We start from the raw sequence: 16,081 nt of genomic DNA on the forward strand, positions 1-16,081 counted from the left end.
AATTGAGCTTAAATCAACAGATTTGCCGTATGGCCTCAACTTGATGAAATGTCCGTAGAACTCCATAAAAACAATCATAAAAGAGTCCCGAGATGATTACCTTAGTTAACCAAGTGTAAACCTTGAAGAAACACCAATAACTACCAATTTATATCTTCAAGAAATAGCTCCAAACGCAGCTAATAGAAGGGGAAAATGATTGCCACGTGTAGAGATCACGTTTCTAGGCACGGGGGCAACCTTTAATGGTAGAAATCGTCAAACACTAACCTTAATCATGAAAGAACTACATTAGAACCCTTTCTTAAGGTTTCTTTCTGGTTCGGGAGTGGAAATAAATGTTTTCACAGCCTAAAATGTCGAGTAAGCCGACATACCACATTTTTTACTCGACTCAAATCGCGACCCAGATTCTACCCCGCAGTCCGCGGTAAAACCCTCATAACTTTTTACTCCGATGCCTGTTGAATACGGGGTTTTGTCGTTGCAAACTAGACTCATAGGCCTTTGATTTGATAGGTCATGGGCCATCTAACTCATTATATATTGGGAGAAAACATCCAAGACATTTGACCCAAAGTTAAGAAAATATTATTAGAGAAACTTCAATAACTTTTGCCGACCTAAGTTTCACTAGTTTTCTTGACTTCAAAACTTAACATACGAACTTTGTGCTATTATAATACCTCATAACACAATATTCTTAGCATGTTAGACACTCATAGGATTACCCCAAGGTATGAGATAATTTAAAACTTTCAAACGGGCGAAGTTCTACCCGAGCCATTTCTTTAATCTAGAACTTTGTCTGAGGGGTCCCTTTGACCTAAAACTTTAGTTTAGTTCCTTGATATTGCCACCCATTTGTAATCTTAATCTCCAATGTACGATACCAAGCCATATACACCTCATATAACCATACCAAACTACGCCACACATATTATGCAAGAATAGAGAAAAAGTACGGGATCTTACGGATATCAAAGCCTCTATTTTCCCTTCACTCAAGTCAGCAACAATTATAACCGGCAAAGTACTATTTTGGCGAAATTTTTAAACTTCTAATTTTCTATGTTTTCTATTCTTCTTAGAACACCCAATTTAGTACATATTTTATATTTATTTATAATATAATCTAAAAAGTATTAAAAGAGGAAACATTTTCAAATTGAAGGATTGTGACTTTGAAGGGAGGCAAGAGTTGAATAAGCGGGTTTAAAAGTAAAAATAAAGTAGGGCTAAAAAATCTAAAAGAACAAAAAGAAACATAAAAATAAATTTCGAAATTCTAAAGGTGCCACATAGACGGGCCTAGAATTCTCTTTTATATATATAAGATAAGATTATAAAATAATGGTAACTACAGTATACTAAATTGAAAAGTGGTAGAGGCATAAGTATGATATGGTGCGAGAGATATTACTGTTTGACTAAAGAATATGTAGGCGCAGATCTTTTTCATCTTATGTTCTCTTTCTCTCTCCTCACTCCTCACCCTTAATCTTCTCCATTTCTTTCCACTCACTTTTTAAAGAAAAAATTCTTCTATTTTCTAATATTTTAGATTAGTGTTTTTTAGTCACGAATTTTATTAATTCATTTTTTATATTATATATACATACCATCTAGATGCATATATTTTATTTTAATTTTTTTTTAACTATATAGAAAATATAAGAAAATAAATAAGGAGGAAATTATAAGATAAAAATTAAACTTTTACCTATAAGATGAAAGTCTAGAAAGTCAATTAACTAAGCTATTAGAATTCTTTATTTAATATATACAAATTATAATCTGACTTTTATGTAATTATATATGTAATTCAATTTCTAGTAGATCTGACATTTTTTGTTCACCCTTCAATTTTAAACTATGAATACAAAACTTTTCATAATTATATGCACATAGCATAAGATTGACATATTATTTGAAGATAGATAATATGTCAATATTGGCAAGGGAAATATTAAAAAATTAAGAAAAGAAATAGACGAGCATAATCAGGTTAGTGCTTTCAAAATGATATGAAGCAAATAAATGAAATATTCAAATTAAATTTCACTTTATCTTCTTAATTTTTTGAGTTTGAAAAATAATGTGTACATTTGGTATTGTACTAAATATAAACTCTCTCTCTATATATATATATATAAAGAACTATCAATCGTAATGCCACAAAAAAAGAAAAAATATTTTTCATGTATAAATATTTATTTTAATCTACAGAAAAAATATTAAAATAAATAATTATTGTTAGGGACAGTAAAATTATCATACTTATAATTATTTCATTTAAGTGAATATATATGTACATTGAGATATAATTGTAAGAAAATATAATTTTAAATGTTAACTTAGTACTTGATGACTACCTAGAATTTCATCTCATGGTTAATGTTGAATATCTATCTTATAAATTCATTTTTCATTTTCCTTTTTGTATATTTTTGTTATAATAAATTTTAAATAAATAAAATAAATTATACGCATCAATTTGATAAATATATAAATGACATATATTAATAACTAGATAGATAAAATTTATGAGTAAAAAAGATACTTTGAGGAATTTACCATAAAAGTTTTTTTTTTTTAAAAAAAAGTGAAATGAAAAAAATGAAGAAGATAAGAATTTTGTTTTTAAAAAAGTAAAAGGAAAAATAGAAATGCAGAAGAGGAAGAGTTAAGAAGAGATAGAGAGGCATAGGATGAAAAAGGTGGGCACCATACCTTTTTAATGAAAAAGTACTCTCACATAGCATATTCATAAAATTTTGGCAAATTACAGAAATGACATACTTTTAAGCTAAAATTATACTCTATTCCTTAAAAGTTTATAATTACAGAAATCCCTCAAACGAATACAATAATATAAACACTGATACATTAATTTGATGCGCGAGATACATTAATCGTTAAGTAAGATACATTATATTTTATACATGATACACTAATATGATGCACGAGATACACTAATCTGATGCGCAAGATACACTAATCTGATGCGCAAAAATGAGGGATTTTGGAGATTTGTAAAACTTATAAGGGATAATGGTAATAAGTAAACTAAAATATGGGATTTCTGTAATTTTTCCTAAAGTTTGGGCCATATTCTTGTTGTTTTAAAAAAATCACCTATTTTTTTTTAGTCTATTTTAATTTTTTTATTTTATTTTTACAATACTTTAATTCCAACTTTTCACCTGACAGGTCATAAGATTAAAAAATATTTTAATATATTTTATATAACTTTAATTTAGAATCACAATATTAAAAAAATTATATTTTTTTAAATTTCATTTCAAATTAAACTAAATCATTCTTTTTTTTGAAAGGGGGAGTGATAAATTTAAACGGTGTAAAATAAGAAGTCGTGTCGAGTTATTCGGCCATGGGTTAAGGTTTCAAAAACGAAGGAGAATAGCGAGTTTTTGTTAAGTCGGTTGTCGTTGTATTTGTGTAGTGTGTCCCCAATTTCAAATCAATTGAATGTCGAAAATGCGTAGAAGAAGTTTGTTTCCTCAAGTGGTGATCGATAGAGACACGGAGTCGGAGGAAAGTTCGTCGGAAGAAGAAGAAGAAGCTAATGTAGTTTTACCTGAAGAGGAGAGGGTACAAAAAGGGAAAACACCCATCACTATTACTCTCAAGAAAGTTTGCAAAGTACTATTTGTTTCACTCTTTTTCATCAAATTTGCATGCTTAATACTATACTATACTCTCAAGGGGTTTTTATTTTTCAGGTTTGCAAGAAAAGTGGTCATGAAGCAGGCTTCAGGGGTGCAACTTATATTGATTGCCCAATGAAACCATGTTTTCTATGCAAAATGCCTGGTATGGTAATTTCTCCCACTTACTTGTCTTCAACATTTTCTCCTCAATATAACTTTAATTTTGTTTTTCTTTTCTTTGGGATTGAAGGCCACACCACAGTCACTTGCCCCCACCGAGTAGCTACAGAATATGGGATGGTCCCAGCGCCTCACAAGAACACAACTAATCCTTTGGAATTTGTTTTCCAACGCCAGCTTCACCCCCGCCTTCCTCCAGTAAGTTTCGATATGCTATCCTCACATATAATCACATCGACGTATCATTGTTTGCCGATAAATGTTCATGCTTCCTTAGATCTTGGATAATACTATTTTGTTAGCTTTACAGTATGACTAGAAGGTTTCTCTATTTGTTTTGAGCTAAATATCTGTGAATCTATTTTTCTTCTTCTTCTTCTTCTCCATGAAATTAATTGTAGTTTCAGTTTTGCTCCATATATTTATGTTGGATTTCAAGGTCTAAGAATATCAGATTGAGCTTCTATGTTCCTACATATACTATATTGATATTCTAGTTGTCATTGGTACATGGTTTTTCTCCTTTATACTCCCATTGTTCCATTTTATGTTGCATCCTTTCCTTTTTTGATCTTTTCCAAAAAGAATGACACCTTCTAAATTTAGAAACTCTTAACTTTAGACTTCTCCTTTTACCTTAAATGATGTGCTTGTATAGCAGCATAAATGTCATGGTATGTTTAAGATCACAAGTTTCAAAAGTCTTCTTTGTTTTAGAACTCCCTGTCAAGTAAAATAGTGCCACATAATAATGGAACAGAGGGAACATGTTTCCAGGTTTTGTTCAACTCTTCATATAATTTTATGTCTTGCATCTTGCATGTGATCATTGCCACATAAAATATCTCGCAACGTATGTGAAATATGTTTTCTACTTTAGTTTTTGATTATAGGGTAAATTTTCATTGTGACGTGTTGTATCTTAACGGATTACCATTCCTTGTTTATCATAGGGCAACATATTTTCTTTAGACAGTGAAGTTACACAATATGTATCTTTAGAAAATGTGCTTCATAATTTGCTTTCCTTGGTTTCTGTAATAGATCAAGCCAGCATATGTGATCCCAGATCAAGTCCACTGTGCAGTAATCAGGTACCACAGTAGGCGAGTCACATGCTTGGAGTTCCATCCTACAAACAACAATATTCTTTTATCTGGTGATAAGGTCCAAGATCTCTCTGCAATATAACTCTAAAGTGTGGCAATGAATTGAGTTCTCTGTTGGAAGGTCACATAAATTTGTAGAGGTTAATGCTATATTACTTTATGTTTCAGAAAGGACAACTTGGCATCTGGGATTTTGGGAAAGTGTATGAAAAGACTGTATATGGGAACATACACAATTGTATACTTAACAACATGAAGTGAGTATTCATCTCTCCTGTTGTCGCATTTTTCGATATGTTTTTAATGTCTGCAGCTGCATTTAGATTTCACCTGCATTATTATCTCTTCAGTCAAAAAATGAGTTGTTTTTAATTCGTTTAGGTTCAACCCGACAAATGATGGATCGATATATGCTGCTTCATCTGACGGAACAATCAGTTGTACTGACCTAGAGACTGGGATTTCATTGTCACTAATGAACCTTAATCCAAATGGGTGGGAGGTGATTTTCTGAAAACAAGTTGTTCTATTTATATGAATTATCCTGTTATTTCAGTTATAGTGGTTGGACGAGCCTACGGGATATTTTTTACCTTGTGAACACGGAGCTGGGAACTTTTTATTTCTGAGCTTTCTTGTCCCCTTTTAGTGCCCATAGATACGTTTCAGCAGCAAGGACACAGATCATTACATGAAATTTCAACCTTGCTTATATACTGCAAACAATACATTTACATATTTGATACTTTTTAACTCTCATGTTGACTTTTCTCCTTTGGTTTCTAGTCAGGTTTGTTGTTTGAATCATCTTGAGTGTTTGCTTTGTAATTTAGCTGTATACTTTTGAATCCTTGAATATTATTAAGTGTGTGTTCCCTGACTGTGGGTCAAGGTAAATGATGTCTTGATGCCCCCATTGTGTTTCTAGAGACACCAATGAGCTTCTGGGTCTCACTGATTACATCACTAAATTTATCGCTTTCGGTTGGGGAATAGCAAGAAAGAAGAGTGAAGACATGACACCAGCAAGTCAGCCGTCATGAAGTGGTTATATGGTTGTATAAGTCACAAATGATTTTCTTGTAGGGACCAAGCTGTTGGAGGATGCTTTATGGGTTGGATGTTAACTCAGACAGAAGTGTGGTCCTTGTTGCTGATAATTTTGGATATCTTTACATGTAAGTGCCTATTGAACTTTTTGAGAGGTCTATTGAATGTTATGCAAATGTTGGAGATTCGCATTTCTTTCACTTAAAGCCTTTGATAGATATGCAATCTTCTCCTTTGTCTGTCAAAATGACTGGTTGATGGTATTTTGACAAGCACATTATGTTAATGTATGTCTCATACATTGGTGACAAACAATTTCAACCTGGTTGGCTGGGCGTACAGAAATTATCAAGTATTGTTTACTCGTCTTTTGAAAAGATAACTTTCATTAGCGATCTCTGACTATTAATTTAGCTATCTTTAGGAATACAACCGGACTTTTGTGCACTCTGAATTCTGATTATCTTTTGGGCTGTAGGCATAAAAATGATGCAAATCCGGTCTCTTTCACTATATTAGAGGAGAAATGGCTGGGAACTGGACTGTTGACTCAAGTGTGGGGTGAACAGGGTCGTACTAACCTTTCTACCTCTCAAAAATTCTTAGCTAACTTCAGTTGCAGTCTGCACAACTTTAGTATAAGGAGCTGGTTCTTCGTACTGGTTCAGCTAACTACTGCTGTAAAAAAATGCGAGAATAAATTGAACAGGATAATTTTTATGTGGATAACTTCCTTGCTCAAGGGAATAAAAATCACGACCCACCTTTGAGATTTCTCTCAACTAAACTTCGCCAAAACGACGAGCAGTTTCAGATTACAAAGCTCTTTATATCTGTGAGAGCAATATATGAGAAAAATATTATTGATTTATGCCTGCACATTATTACATTGAGACCGTATGTAGAGACACTACATTAGACTCCTTTTCCAACTAGGACACTACATTACAGTCCTTTTCAAAGTAGGATTTTATATAGTATTCTTGTTCCTACTCCTATTCTAACATTCTCCTCAAGCTAGTGCATACAAGTCTTATGTACCGAGCTTGTTACAGATGTGATTAATACAAGGACCAGTGAAGACTTTGTAAAGATATTTGCAAGAAAACTGGTAATGACTGCTTTGGATGTCTGGGCAATCTCAGTTGAATAGGAACAAACTGAAAAATTGTCGGAAATTGATATAAAATATATGGGTCGTCTCGAAATCAAGAGACAAGTAGATCTTGAACAAGAAGACGGGAAAACAAGACGAAACAGGCTCACGTGCTAGCACGTGGTTAGATCTTGAGGAGTTACCAGAAAGACGCGTGGAACTACGCTAGTTAGTTATGAAGAGTCACCGGAAAGACTCATGGTGCTACACAACTCAGATATGAGAAAGTAGTCGGGAAAGATGTGCAGTGGTATGCAAATTGGATATGAGAAAGTAGTCACCGCAGAGATGCACGGTGTTACACAAATTAAATTTAAGAAGATACTGAAAAGAAGCACGGTGACTACTTTCTTTATCCCATATGCTTCTCAGATCACTCCTTCTCAGCATCTTTATTTTGTCATGTATATAGTATTGCCCCAATTTTTGCTAACATAATCATTGGCAAGACGGGCGACTATATGAGTTATAATCGCCTGCCGGCTTCGAAAGCTATTATGTTTTGATTCTCTACCAAGATTGTAGAGGCTTTGATACCCGTGAAAATATATGAGAAAATATTATTGAATTGTGTCTCTATGTTATTACATTAAGACCCTATTTATATACGTTATGTTAGACTCCTTATCCAACTAAGACACTACATTACAATCCTTCATAAGTAGGATTCTATTTACTAATCTTGTTCCTACACCTATTCTAACAATAGCCTAAGCGACTAAATCCCAGGCACATGATTTAGCCCTCTGTTTGTAGCAAACCATCTTCAAGCTAGCCCTAGCTAAGTTGCTCAAACTCTTCAAAATTATTGCCGCACCTGTGTCGGATCCTCCAAAAATGCACTACTTTTGAAAGATCCAACACACACCTGATGATATTTTTGAAGAGTCCGAACAACATAGAGCTCTAGCTTAGTTTTTCAAGCTAACTATCTTCAAGCTCACTCTCTATGAAAACCACCTCACAATAAAGCTTCTAGAATAAGCAAATAATGGAGGAAGCGAATAAGGTTTCAACTTAATAAGCCTTATACATTGAACTAGGCTGGATACAATGAATTTGTCACTGCATAAGGGAATTGGTTCTCTAATCTAGTTTTTCTGCACATTGCAACTTCCCGTATCTAAATTAGATTTTCGAACTTATTTTCCGTCACTTTCTCTCAGTTTGCTTTGAAGAAATAATGGAAGTACATACCTGCCATGGAACAAACTTGGATTGTAAATAGGTAACACGTTAGTACCATACAAAGTCCAATAATAAAAGACCTACTTCATAAAGAACTTCCCCTATAGACCACACCATTTTTCTTATTTATTTCCTCCAATTCTAATTCTTTTCCAGCAAGAAATCTATTAAGGGTGTGTTTGGTATATGAAGGAAAATGTTTTCCTAGATTTTTGACTTATTTTCTCATGTTTGATTGATGAGTAGAAAATATTTTCCGAAAAATATTTTTTAGTGATAGGTTTTTGAATGAAAAACATTTTGAAAATATCTTTTATTTTTTATTGGAGAGTAGAAATAATTTGACCCAAAAACCAACCTCAATAATCAATCTAGGCATTGACCCGACACGCGAATTAGGACACAACCCCGACGACAGATCTGAAATTTGACCCTGAGATCTGACCCATGTCCTGACCCCGACTTTCGACCCGAGACTCGACATTCGAATTGGGACTGGATATTCGACCAAAGACCTGACCCCGAGACTTGAAGTTGAGCACGATCCATCAATTCGGGTTTTGACTTCGACATCAAATCGAGACCTGACTTTCAAATGAGGATCCGACCCCAACAACCAATAATCGATGCGAGACCCAAGATTCGACTTTCAAATTGAAATTTTGACCGCAACTTTCGAACCAGGATCAAACCACGCCCGACTCGGGACCTAATTGTCAAACTAAGATTTAAATATTTTCTAGAAAACAATTCTTTTGTGTGTGAGGGGGGTGGTTAAAAATTTCTAAAATTTGAAAATATTTTTGAAAAGCGAACTTTTTAAATTATCTTTTTTTTGAGGGGGGGTTGGTAGGGGGATCGGGGGTGGGGTAAAAAAATAAAAACTAAAAATATTTTTTAAAAAAGAACTTTTGAATTTATTTTTTTGAGGGGGAGGGGGTGGAGGGTTGGTGGTGGTGTTGTAGGGGTTTGGAGAGGTGTGAGTTAAGGAAAATGAAAAATTGAAGTTATAATTATTTTTTTTTTCAAAAATAAACTTTTAATTTTTTTTTGTGGAGAGTGGGGTAGAGAAAGTCAGGGGTTCAGCGGTGTATAAAAAAATCAAAAAAATTAAAATTTGAACTATTTTTCAAAAATAAAATTTTTAGTTGTTAATTTTTTTTAATGATAAGGGAAACCTGTAGCCGCAACCAACCCCAACTCCTATGAAATAGTAAGTTAATTTTTTTTTGGTTTGGGGAGGAGCCGGTTTGGGGGTTGGGGGGCTGAAATAAGTTGTTTATCTTTTTAAAAAATATTTAAAATTTAATTTTTTTTTTGAATGGGGTGGGTCAGGGTATGGGGTACGGGGTGAGGTAAGATTTTTTTTTGTAATTTGAGGTTGAAGGAGAGCTTTGGAAAATGTTTTCCTTAATTTTTGAAAGGAAGTCATTTTCCTTAAGTTTGAGGAAAATAAGTTGATTTGGAAAACATTTAAGCCAACCAAACATGAGCTAAACACACCTTTAATGTCCACCAAATTCTTGTAGAATATATCCCTTAAAAGATCTTTCCATGAAATTCAGTTTGACCCGATATGCTTGAAAGTAGTATTTAAAAATTATTGTTTTCATAAATTCTTCCTATTGACCTATTTTAAGCTAAACCTCAATTTATTATAACGCAACTCATAACTGGGGATCCAATTAAAATCCATACTCGCCCCGTCTATATGTACAACAACATACCGAGTGAAGTCCCCACAAGTGGGGTCTGGGGAGGGTAGAGTGTACACAGATTTACCACCTCCTCGTGGAGGTGGAGAGGCTGTATCCGAGCAACCCTCAACTCAAAATGCATCAGCTTCAGATGCAAAGAAGAAAATATAACAAGTCACAAGGAAACAATGTAAGGTCTACCAAAAGGTAGCAACAACAACAACAAAATAGTGCAATAATTGAAACACAATAAATAACATATTACGAGCCCTGTCTATTTGTCTATCTACAAAAAAAATTATTATTTTTTATTTTAATACTACCTCTGTCCCATTTTATATGTCATCCCTTTCTATAAATAGTTGGACCACAATACTTGTCATTTTATAAAATTTATGCATAAATTACCATATTTTGCCTATTATACCCTTGATGGAATAGTTAATTAATCTTGTCATTTATTAATAAAGTTGACTTAAGAAAACATTAAATAAGGGTAGAAGGGTAAAGTTACATCATTTCTTAATGCAAGTGCAAAGTAAAAAGGTGACAAATAGAATGGGACGGAGGGAGTATAAAATTTTCTATCAATTATCCAATTGTCTTGTTCATTCCCTCTTTTTATTCTTTTTTCGAAAAAGGATCAAAATTACCCCTGAACTATGCGAAATAGACCACTTATGCCCTATGTTATACTTTGAGATAAAAAATGTGCCCGCCATTATCTCAAGAGACCACAAATACCCTTAAGATTTAACATCCCAAATTTTTAGTAATGTGGCAAGCCACGTGGACTAGTCCCATGTGGCTTGCCGCATTACTAAAAAATTGGGATGTTAACTCTTAAGGGTATTTGCGGTCTCTTGAGATAAAGGCGGGGGCAGTTTTATCCCAAACTGTAACAGAGGAGGGTATAAGTGGTCTATTCACATAATTCAGGGGCAATTTTGACCCTTTTCCCTTTTTTTTTAATTTCTTATTCTTAATTAGGATATCAATTACTCAAATTTGAAATGAACCTACATATTCATATTTTTTAAATTTGTATTAGGGGTGTAAAAAATGAGCCCAACTATAGGTAACCCGTTCAAATATTTCAGGGTTGGGCTCAAGATAATTTGAATTGGGTTCAATCTCAACCCATTCAAGCCTTAACCCATTTTAAGAGAATTCTCAATTGAGTCCAATTTAATCTTCAATTTCAACCTGTTTTAAATTCTTTATTTGCATTGATGTAATACATGTTCATATATTAAATGTATGAAGTACTATCTATTTTAGGATTTATCTATCCATTTGTAACTTCTTTTTAAATTTTTTCTTGAATTGAAATTCAAATTGTGGTTATAAAAGTTAAACAACAATATGTTAAAATTATTGAGATTTAGCGGGTCAAATTGGGCGGGTCATGATCCAACCCGATTTTAGCCCAAAGTAAACTTGGGCGGGTCAAGACCCAACCCAATTTCTATTTCAACTCATTCTAATATCTCCAATTTCAACCTAACCCGCCTATTTGACACTCCTAATTTGTATTGTTATCATGGTGGGGTGGGGTGTGGGTGGGGATAGGAGTAAATGTTATTTTTTATTTTGAATGTTTGGTACATACAAAAGAAAATTGCAATATACGTGCATAGTTGCTTAATTAGGAACAATTGAACTAATTATTTCTTTATGAATGTCCTCGTTTTTTTTACACTTTTTTTTTGTCTTGTTTTGTCATATGTTGAAGAGAACTAAAATTTAATATGGTGGACAAGATTCAAAAAAAAAATAGTGGAAGAAAGAGGAAGTGAAGGGGAGAGGGGAGAGGGGAGTGTAGGAGTAGATGACCAACCTTTTTTATTTTCAATTTACTATGAAATCCAAAATCAGGCCAATCATATGAGCACATATATGCTTCAAATTATTTTAATAGAGAAGGGTCTAAAATTCCCTTTAACTATGAGATCTAGTACAATATTGCCCTCCATCTACCTTATGAGTGTGAGCCATCAGAAATAAAGGTATTTTTGAGCCAATAGGGTTACGTCAAGGATATTTGGGGTCCGAAAGATAGTTTGGTACCAACTCAAATAGTTGAGGGGTATTTTAGGCCCTTCTCCATATAATGAAATTTCAAATTTACATAATTTCATCAATAAATGTGAACATGAAAACATAAGCGCTGAAAGCTTAAAAAAATACTTCTTTCATAAAGTGACAACTTGTAAACCTTAACTCAAATAATCATGGATACGGTGTGCTCACTCAATCTAATAAAACTCGCATTATCATAAACAATATTTCATCAAACATCTTGTGGGAATGATTTTCTCCAGAAAAAAACTTTAGTAAAGACAAGTCTTAACTCCCCTCAAAGCTTTAGCTCATCATCCATGACTTTTTAGCTTCCCCGAGTGTTCCACAATCCCCAATTCACCACTTCACTACTTGTAAAGCGAAAACCACCTAACTTGCTTGATTATCGATTCACTGTATAAACAAGTGAAGCTAACTCAACTTTGTTCTATAGTCCCAATGTTTGCTTCCAATGTAGGAAACACAATATATAAAAAAATTTAACTTCAAATCCTTTGTGTCGATTTCACAAGCCACTAATCGCTATAATTGATTTAGGGGAATGTATTTGGGTTGGAATTGAAGTGAATTCTGTTAAGGAGCGAGTGGTGCCTTATCAGATAGTCACGTTTCACTTTGAATTGTAGTTTCTGTGGAAGCTATTGGTTGATTTAGTTCAAAACTCTCTTCTTCTTTTTTCATAAATAATGATGCCCACAACAATTAAGATATAGAAAGTTATTACCTTGAATTTCTTCATCTGCGTTAAGTTATGTTGAAGACATCCCACAACAATGTATAGAAATTCTTGGTTCTCCCTTCCGTGTTGCCGCTGCAGTTTGTGCAAAAGGAGTCCCCAAACCCCTTGCCTCTTTATTCTAATCTCCTCACTGAACAGCAGGTGGGCTTGGCTCATTATGTTCATTCTTTTCATTTTTTTTCCTTTCTCAAATATCAAATCACTTCAACTTCTACCTGTGCCCATTAGCATAATTCCCAACACTTTGTTTACTGTGTGGATCCTTATACCTCTTGAACACCTTAATTATGCTATTAAGCCCATTATTTACCGAAATTGTATGCCTAGAAACTTACGGGGCTTTACATTGATCTCACTATGGTTTTATATGTGGTTTCATTTGGTGGACATGTACAGGGCTGATATACGGAGCAATAACAAAATGAGCAAACCTACTTTGATTCACAAGAAAGGAACTAAAGTTGTTGGTCTAAACTGCAATCCTCTTCAACAAGATCTGCTTTTGAGCTGTGGGAATGATCACTTTGTAAGTTCTGATCTATCACTTAATTTCCTCTTTGATTCATATAAATAGCGTAAGAGCTCGTTGCAGGAAAATACTTCTATTTCTTGTCTATATGAATCAAATTAGTGGTGGTGATTTGACTCAAGTGAAATATTTTGGTGCCAACAGGCTCGAATATGGGATATGCGCCGCTTGGAAGCTGGGTCTTCTCTATATAATCTTGAACATAAACGTGTTGTTAGTTCTGCATATTTTTCTCCACTAAGTGGAAGCAAAATACTTACTACTTCACTGGACAATCGGATTCGTGTGTGGGATTCAATCTTTGGCAACCTTGATTATCCAAGCCGAGAAATTGTTCATAGTCACGATTTTAACAGATATCTTACAGCATTCCGAGCAGAATGGGATGCAAAGGCAAGCATGCACACAGAGGAACTAATTTGTTAATTGCAGAATTCTTCATTTAAATTGTAATTGAAAAAGTGGAATAGGTTTATAACAATGTGTTGTTACTTTGGACAGGACTCATCAGAGTCTCTTGTTGTCATTGGGCGTTACATTAGTGAAAACTATGATGGAGCTGCTTTGCATCCCATTGACTTTATCAACATCAGTACTGGGCAGTTGGTTGCAGAGGTCATGGACCCCAACATAACAACTATTAGTTCGGTGAACAAGCTACATCCACGTGAAGATATTCTGGCGTCTGGTAGTTCAAGGTATGGATCAGTGATCTTTATTATGGGTCTTCTCTTCTATGTGCTGTTTAGGCATTTATCTAACATAAATTTTTAGGTTGGATTTGTGGCATATGGACGCCACTTTGCTTATATAGGATGATAGGACCATATGATGACTGTTCCTGTTAAACTCCAATAAATCGACCCTTTCTCCAATTAAAGTGTTTTATTGTTTGAACATCTATACATTAGTGCAGAACATTCAAGGTTTCATTTGTTACTGAAATTCTTTTTAATTCTCACATCTTGTTATTAATTATTAATAACTTTACATCCAACATCATAGCTTAATGCTTCTAAATATTACTTTCCCCATCAATAACAGTGACCCTTTCAGTGTTGCATGCTCTAAAGGTCATTCAGTGTACATCCCTTTGTGAGTTTTCGGAAAAAAAGGAGCCAGTGTTTTTCGAACAATCCAACTGTGGTTTTTGTAGTATACTGGGATCTGAATTACACTTGACCAGCTAATTTGTAAGGGAATATGAGGCATTATAAGTTTGACCTGCCCCTTTTTCGTAAAACTCTGCCAAGAGAGATCATAAAAGATCATACTGGTAAGCATTTAATACATCCGGATTTGAACTGGGGAAAAAAGGAGTTGCAGTTCTCCGCCTTACCACTCGTCCATGTGGTCAACATGCTACAAATAGTACCTGCACTTGAGTTTTGTTTTCCTTAATTTTTCCATAATCAAAGCAATTCTAATCCTTCTTTATTTTGGTACTAAATGTATTTCAGGTCTCTTTTCATTTGGAGGCCTAAGAAGCTGGACATTGCACTGCCAAGAGAAGAAAAGAGGATGGTATTATGTGGGGAGGTGAGTAAAAAACGTAACAAGAAGCATGGTGATGAGAGTGATGATGATTCTGAGAATGATATCTTCAGAAGCAAGGACAATAGCCTTAAGCAGAAGAAACTTGCATCAAAATCATCTTCATATAAATCCAGGAGAAGTTAACTTTAAGGGTGTGTGCCGTAGGAGGGATATGTTTTCTATTAAAAATGTTTTTTTTTTTTTTTTAGAAAGTATTGTCTAGAAAAGTAAGTGGGCTTTTTAGGTATTTTTTTTGTGTTTGGTATATATGCAAAAAGTATTGGGAAAACCAAGTTTATGTCCCATAAAAGCAAACTAATTATAGACATACCCTTTACAATTGTGTGTCTTAACTAGTTACATAATATGTCTCTTTTCCTTGTAGCTTTAGTTATTTAGCTCCTTTTTATTTCTCTACTTTTTCCTTTTATGTTTATTTGTTCATTTAAATTTTTCAAATTATTTTATTTTTTAAAATTTGATTTCTACTCAATATTTGTTTCATATACTTCCTTTTTTTTTTCTCATTTATTTCTTTTTTTTTGTTTTTTTTTCTCTACTTTTTTATCGCTTTTTGATGCATTTTTTAAAATTAATTAATTTTTTTACACCATAATATAATTGATACTCAAATTTTATCTTATATACTCATTTTTCTTTTTATTTTTCCTTTTTTCTTATTTATTTTTCTATTCGTTATTCCTGTTTTTATTTTTCTCCTTTTCCCCGATTTTCTCTTTTAGACCATCTCCAATCCAACATCAAATTTTACATCAAATTCTAAATTTGGTGTGTGAATAGTGTTACACCAAATTTGGTGTAACACTATTCACACACCAAATTTAGAATTTGATGTAAAATTTGATGTTGGATTGGAGATGGTCTAAAAGAGAAAATCGGGGAAAAGGAGAAAAATAAAAACAGGAATAACGAATAGAAAAATAAATAAGAAAAAAGGAAAAATAAAAAGAAAAATGAGTATATAAGATAAAATTTGAGTATCAATTATATTATGGTGTAAAAAAATTAATTAATTTTAAAAAATGCATCAAAAAGCGATAAAAAAGTAGAGAAAAAAAAACAAAAAAAAAGAAATAAATCAACCCACACCAATTTTTACACCAAATTTGGTGTGTGA

At 33.4% G+C, this 16,081-nt stretch overlaps 1 protein-coding gene across 1 annotated transcript; it reads left to right on the forward strand.

Annotated features, from left to right (window-relative positions):
* The first annotated feature begins 3,385 nt into the window (after positions 1-3,385).
* Positions 3,386-15,303, forward strand: LOC102582170 (protein DAMAGED DNA-BINDING 2). The gene is made up of 11 exons (XM_006344544.2): positions 3,386-3,666; positions 3,747-3,837; positions 3,925-4,052; positions 4,899-5,021; positions 5,132-5,220; positions 5,345-5,465; positions 6,050-6,141; positions 13,275-13,404; positions 13,552-13,800; positions 13,909-14,105; positions 14,868-15,303. Exons 1-11 carry the CDS (start codon positions 3,493-3,495, stop codon positions 15,085-15,087), a joined length of 1,614 nt encoding a protein of 537 aa, XP_006344606.1. The 5' UTR covers positions 3,386-3,492; the 3' UTR covers positions 15,088-15,303.
* The last annotated feature ends 778 nt before the right edge of the window (positions 15,304-16,081 follow it).

The sequence above is a fragment of the Solanum tuberosum genome, unplaced genomic scaffold, assembly GCF_000226075.1.
Source record: "Solanum tuberosum cultivar DM 1-3 516 R44 unplaced genomic scaffold, SolTub_3.0 scf00057, whole genome shotgun sequence".
NCBI lineage: Eukaryota > Viridiplantae > Streptophyta > Magnoliopsida > Solanales > Solanaceae > Solanum > Solanum tuberosum.

Excerpts from the sequence above, each read along its gene's own strand:
- LOC102582170 (XM_006344544.2), top strand. The coding sequence starts at position 3,493 with ATGTCGAAAATGCGTAGAAGAAGTTTGTTTCCTCAAGTGGTGATCGAT. Across the intron at positions 4,053-4,898 it reads TTCACCCCCGCCTTCCTCCA|ATCAAGCCAGCATATGTGAT; the intron begins GTAAGTTTCGAT and ends TTTCTGTAATAG. Across the intron at positions 13,405-13,551 it reads GCTGTGGGAATGATCACTTT|GCTCGAATATGGGATATGCG; the intron begins GTAAGTTCTGAT and ends TGGTGCCAACAG.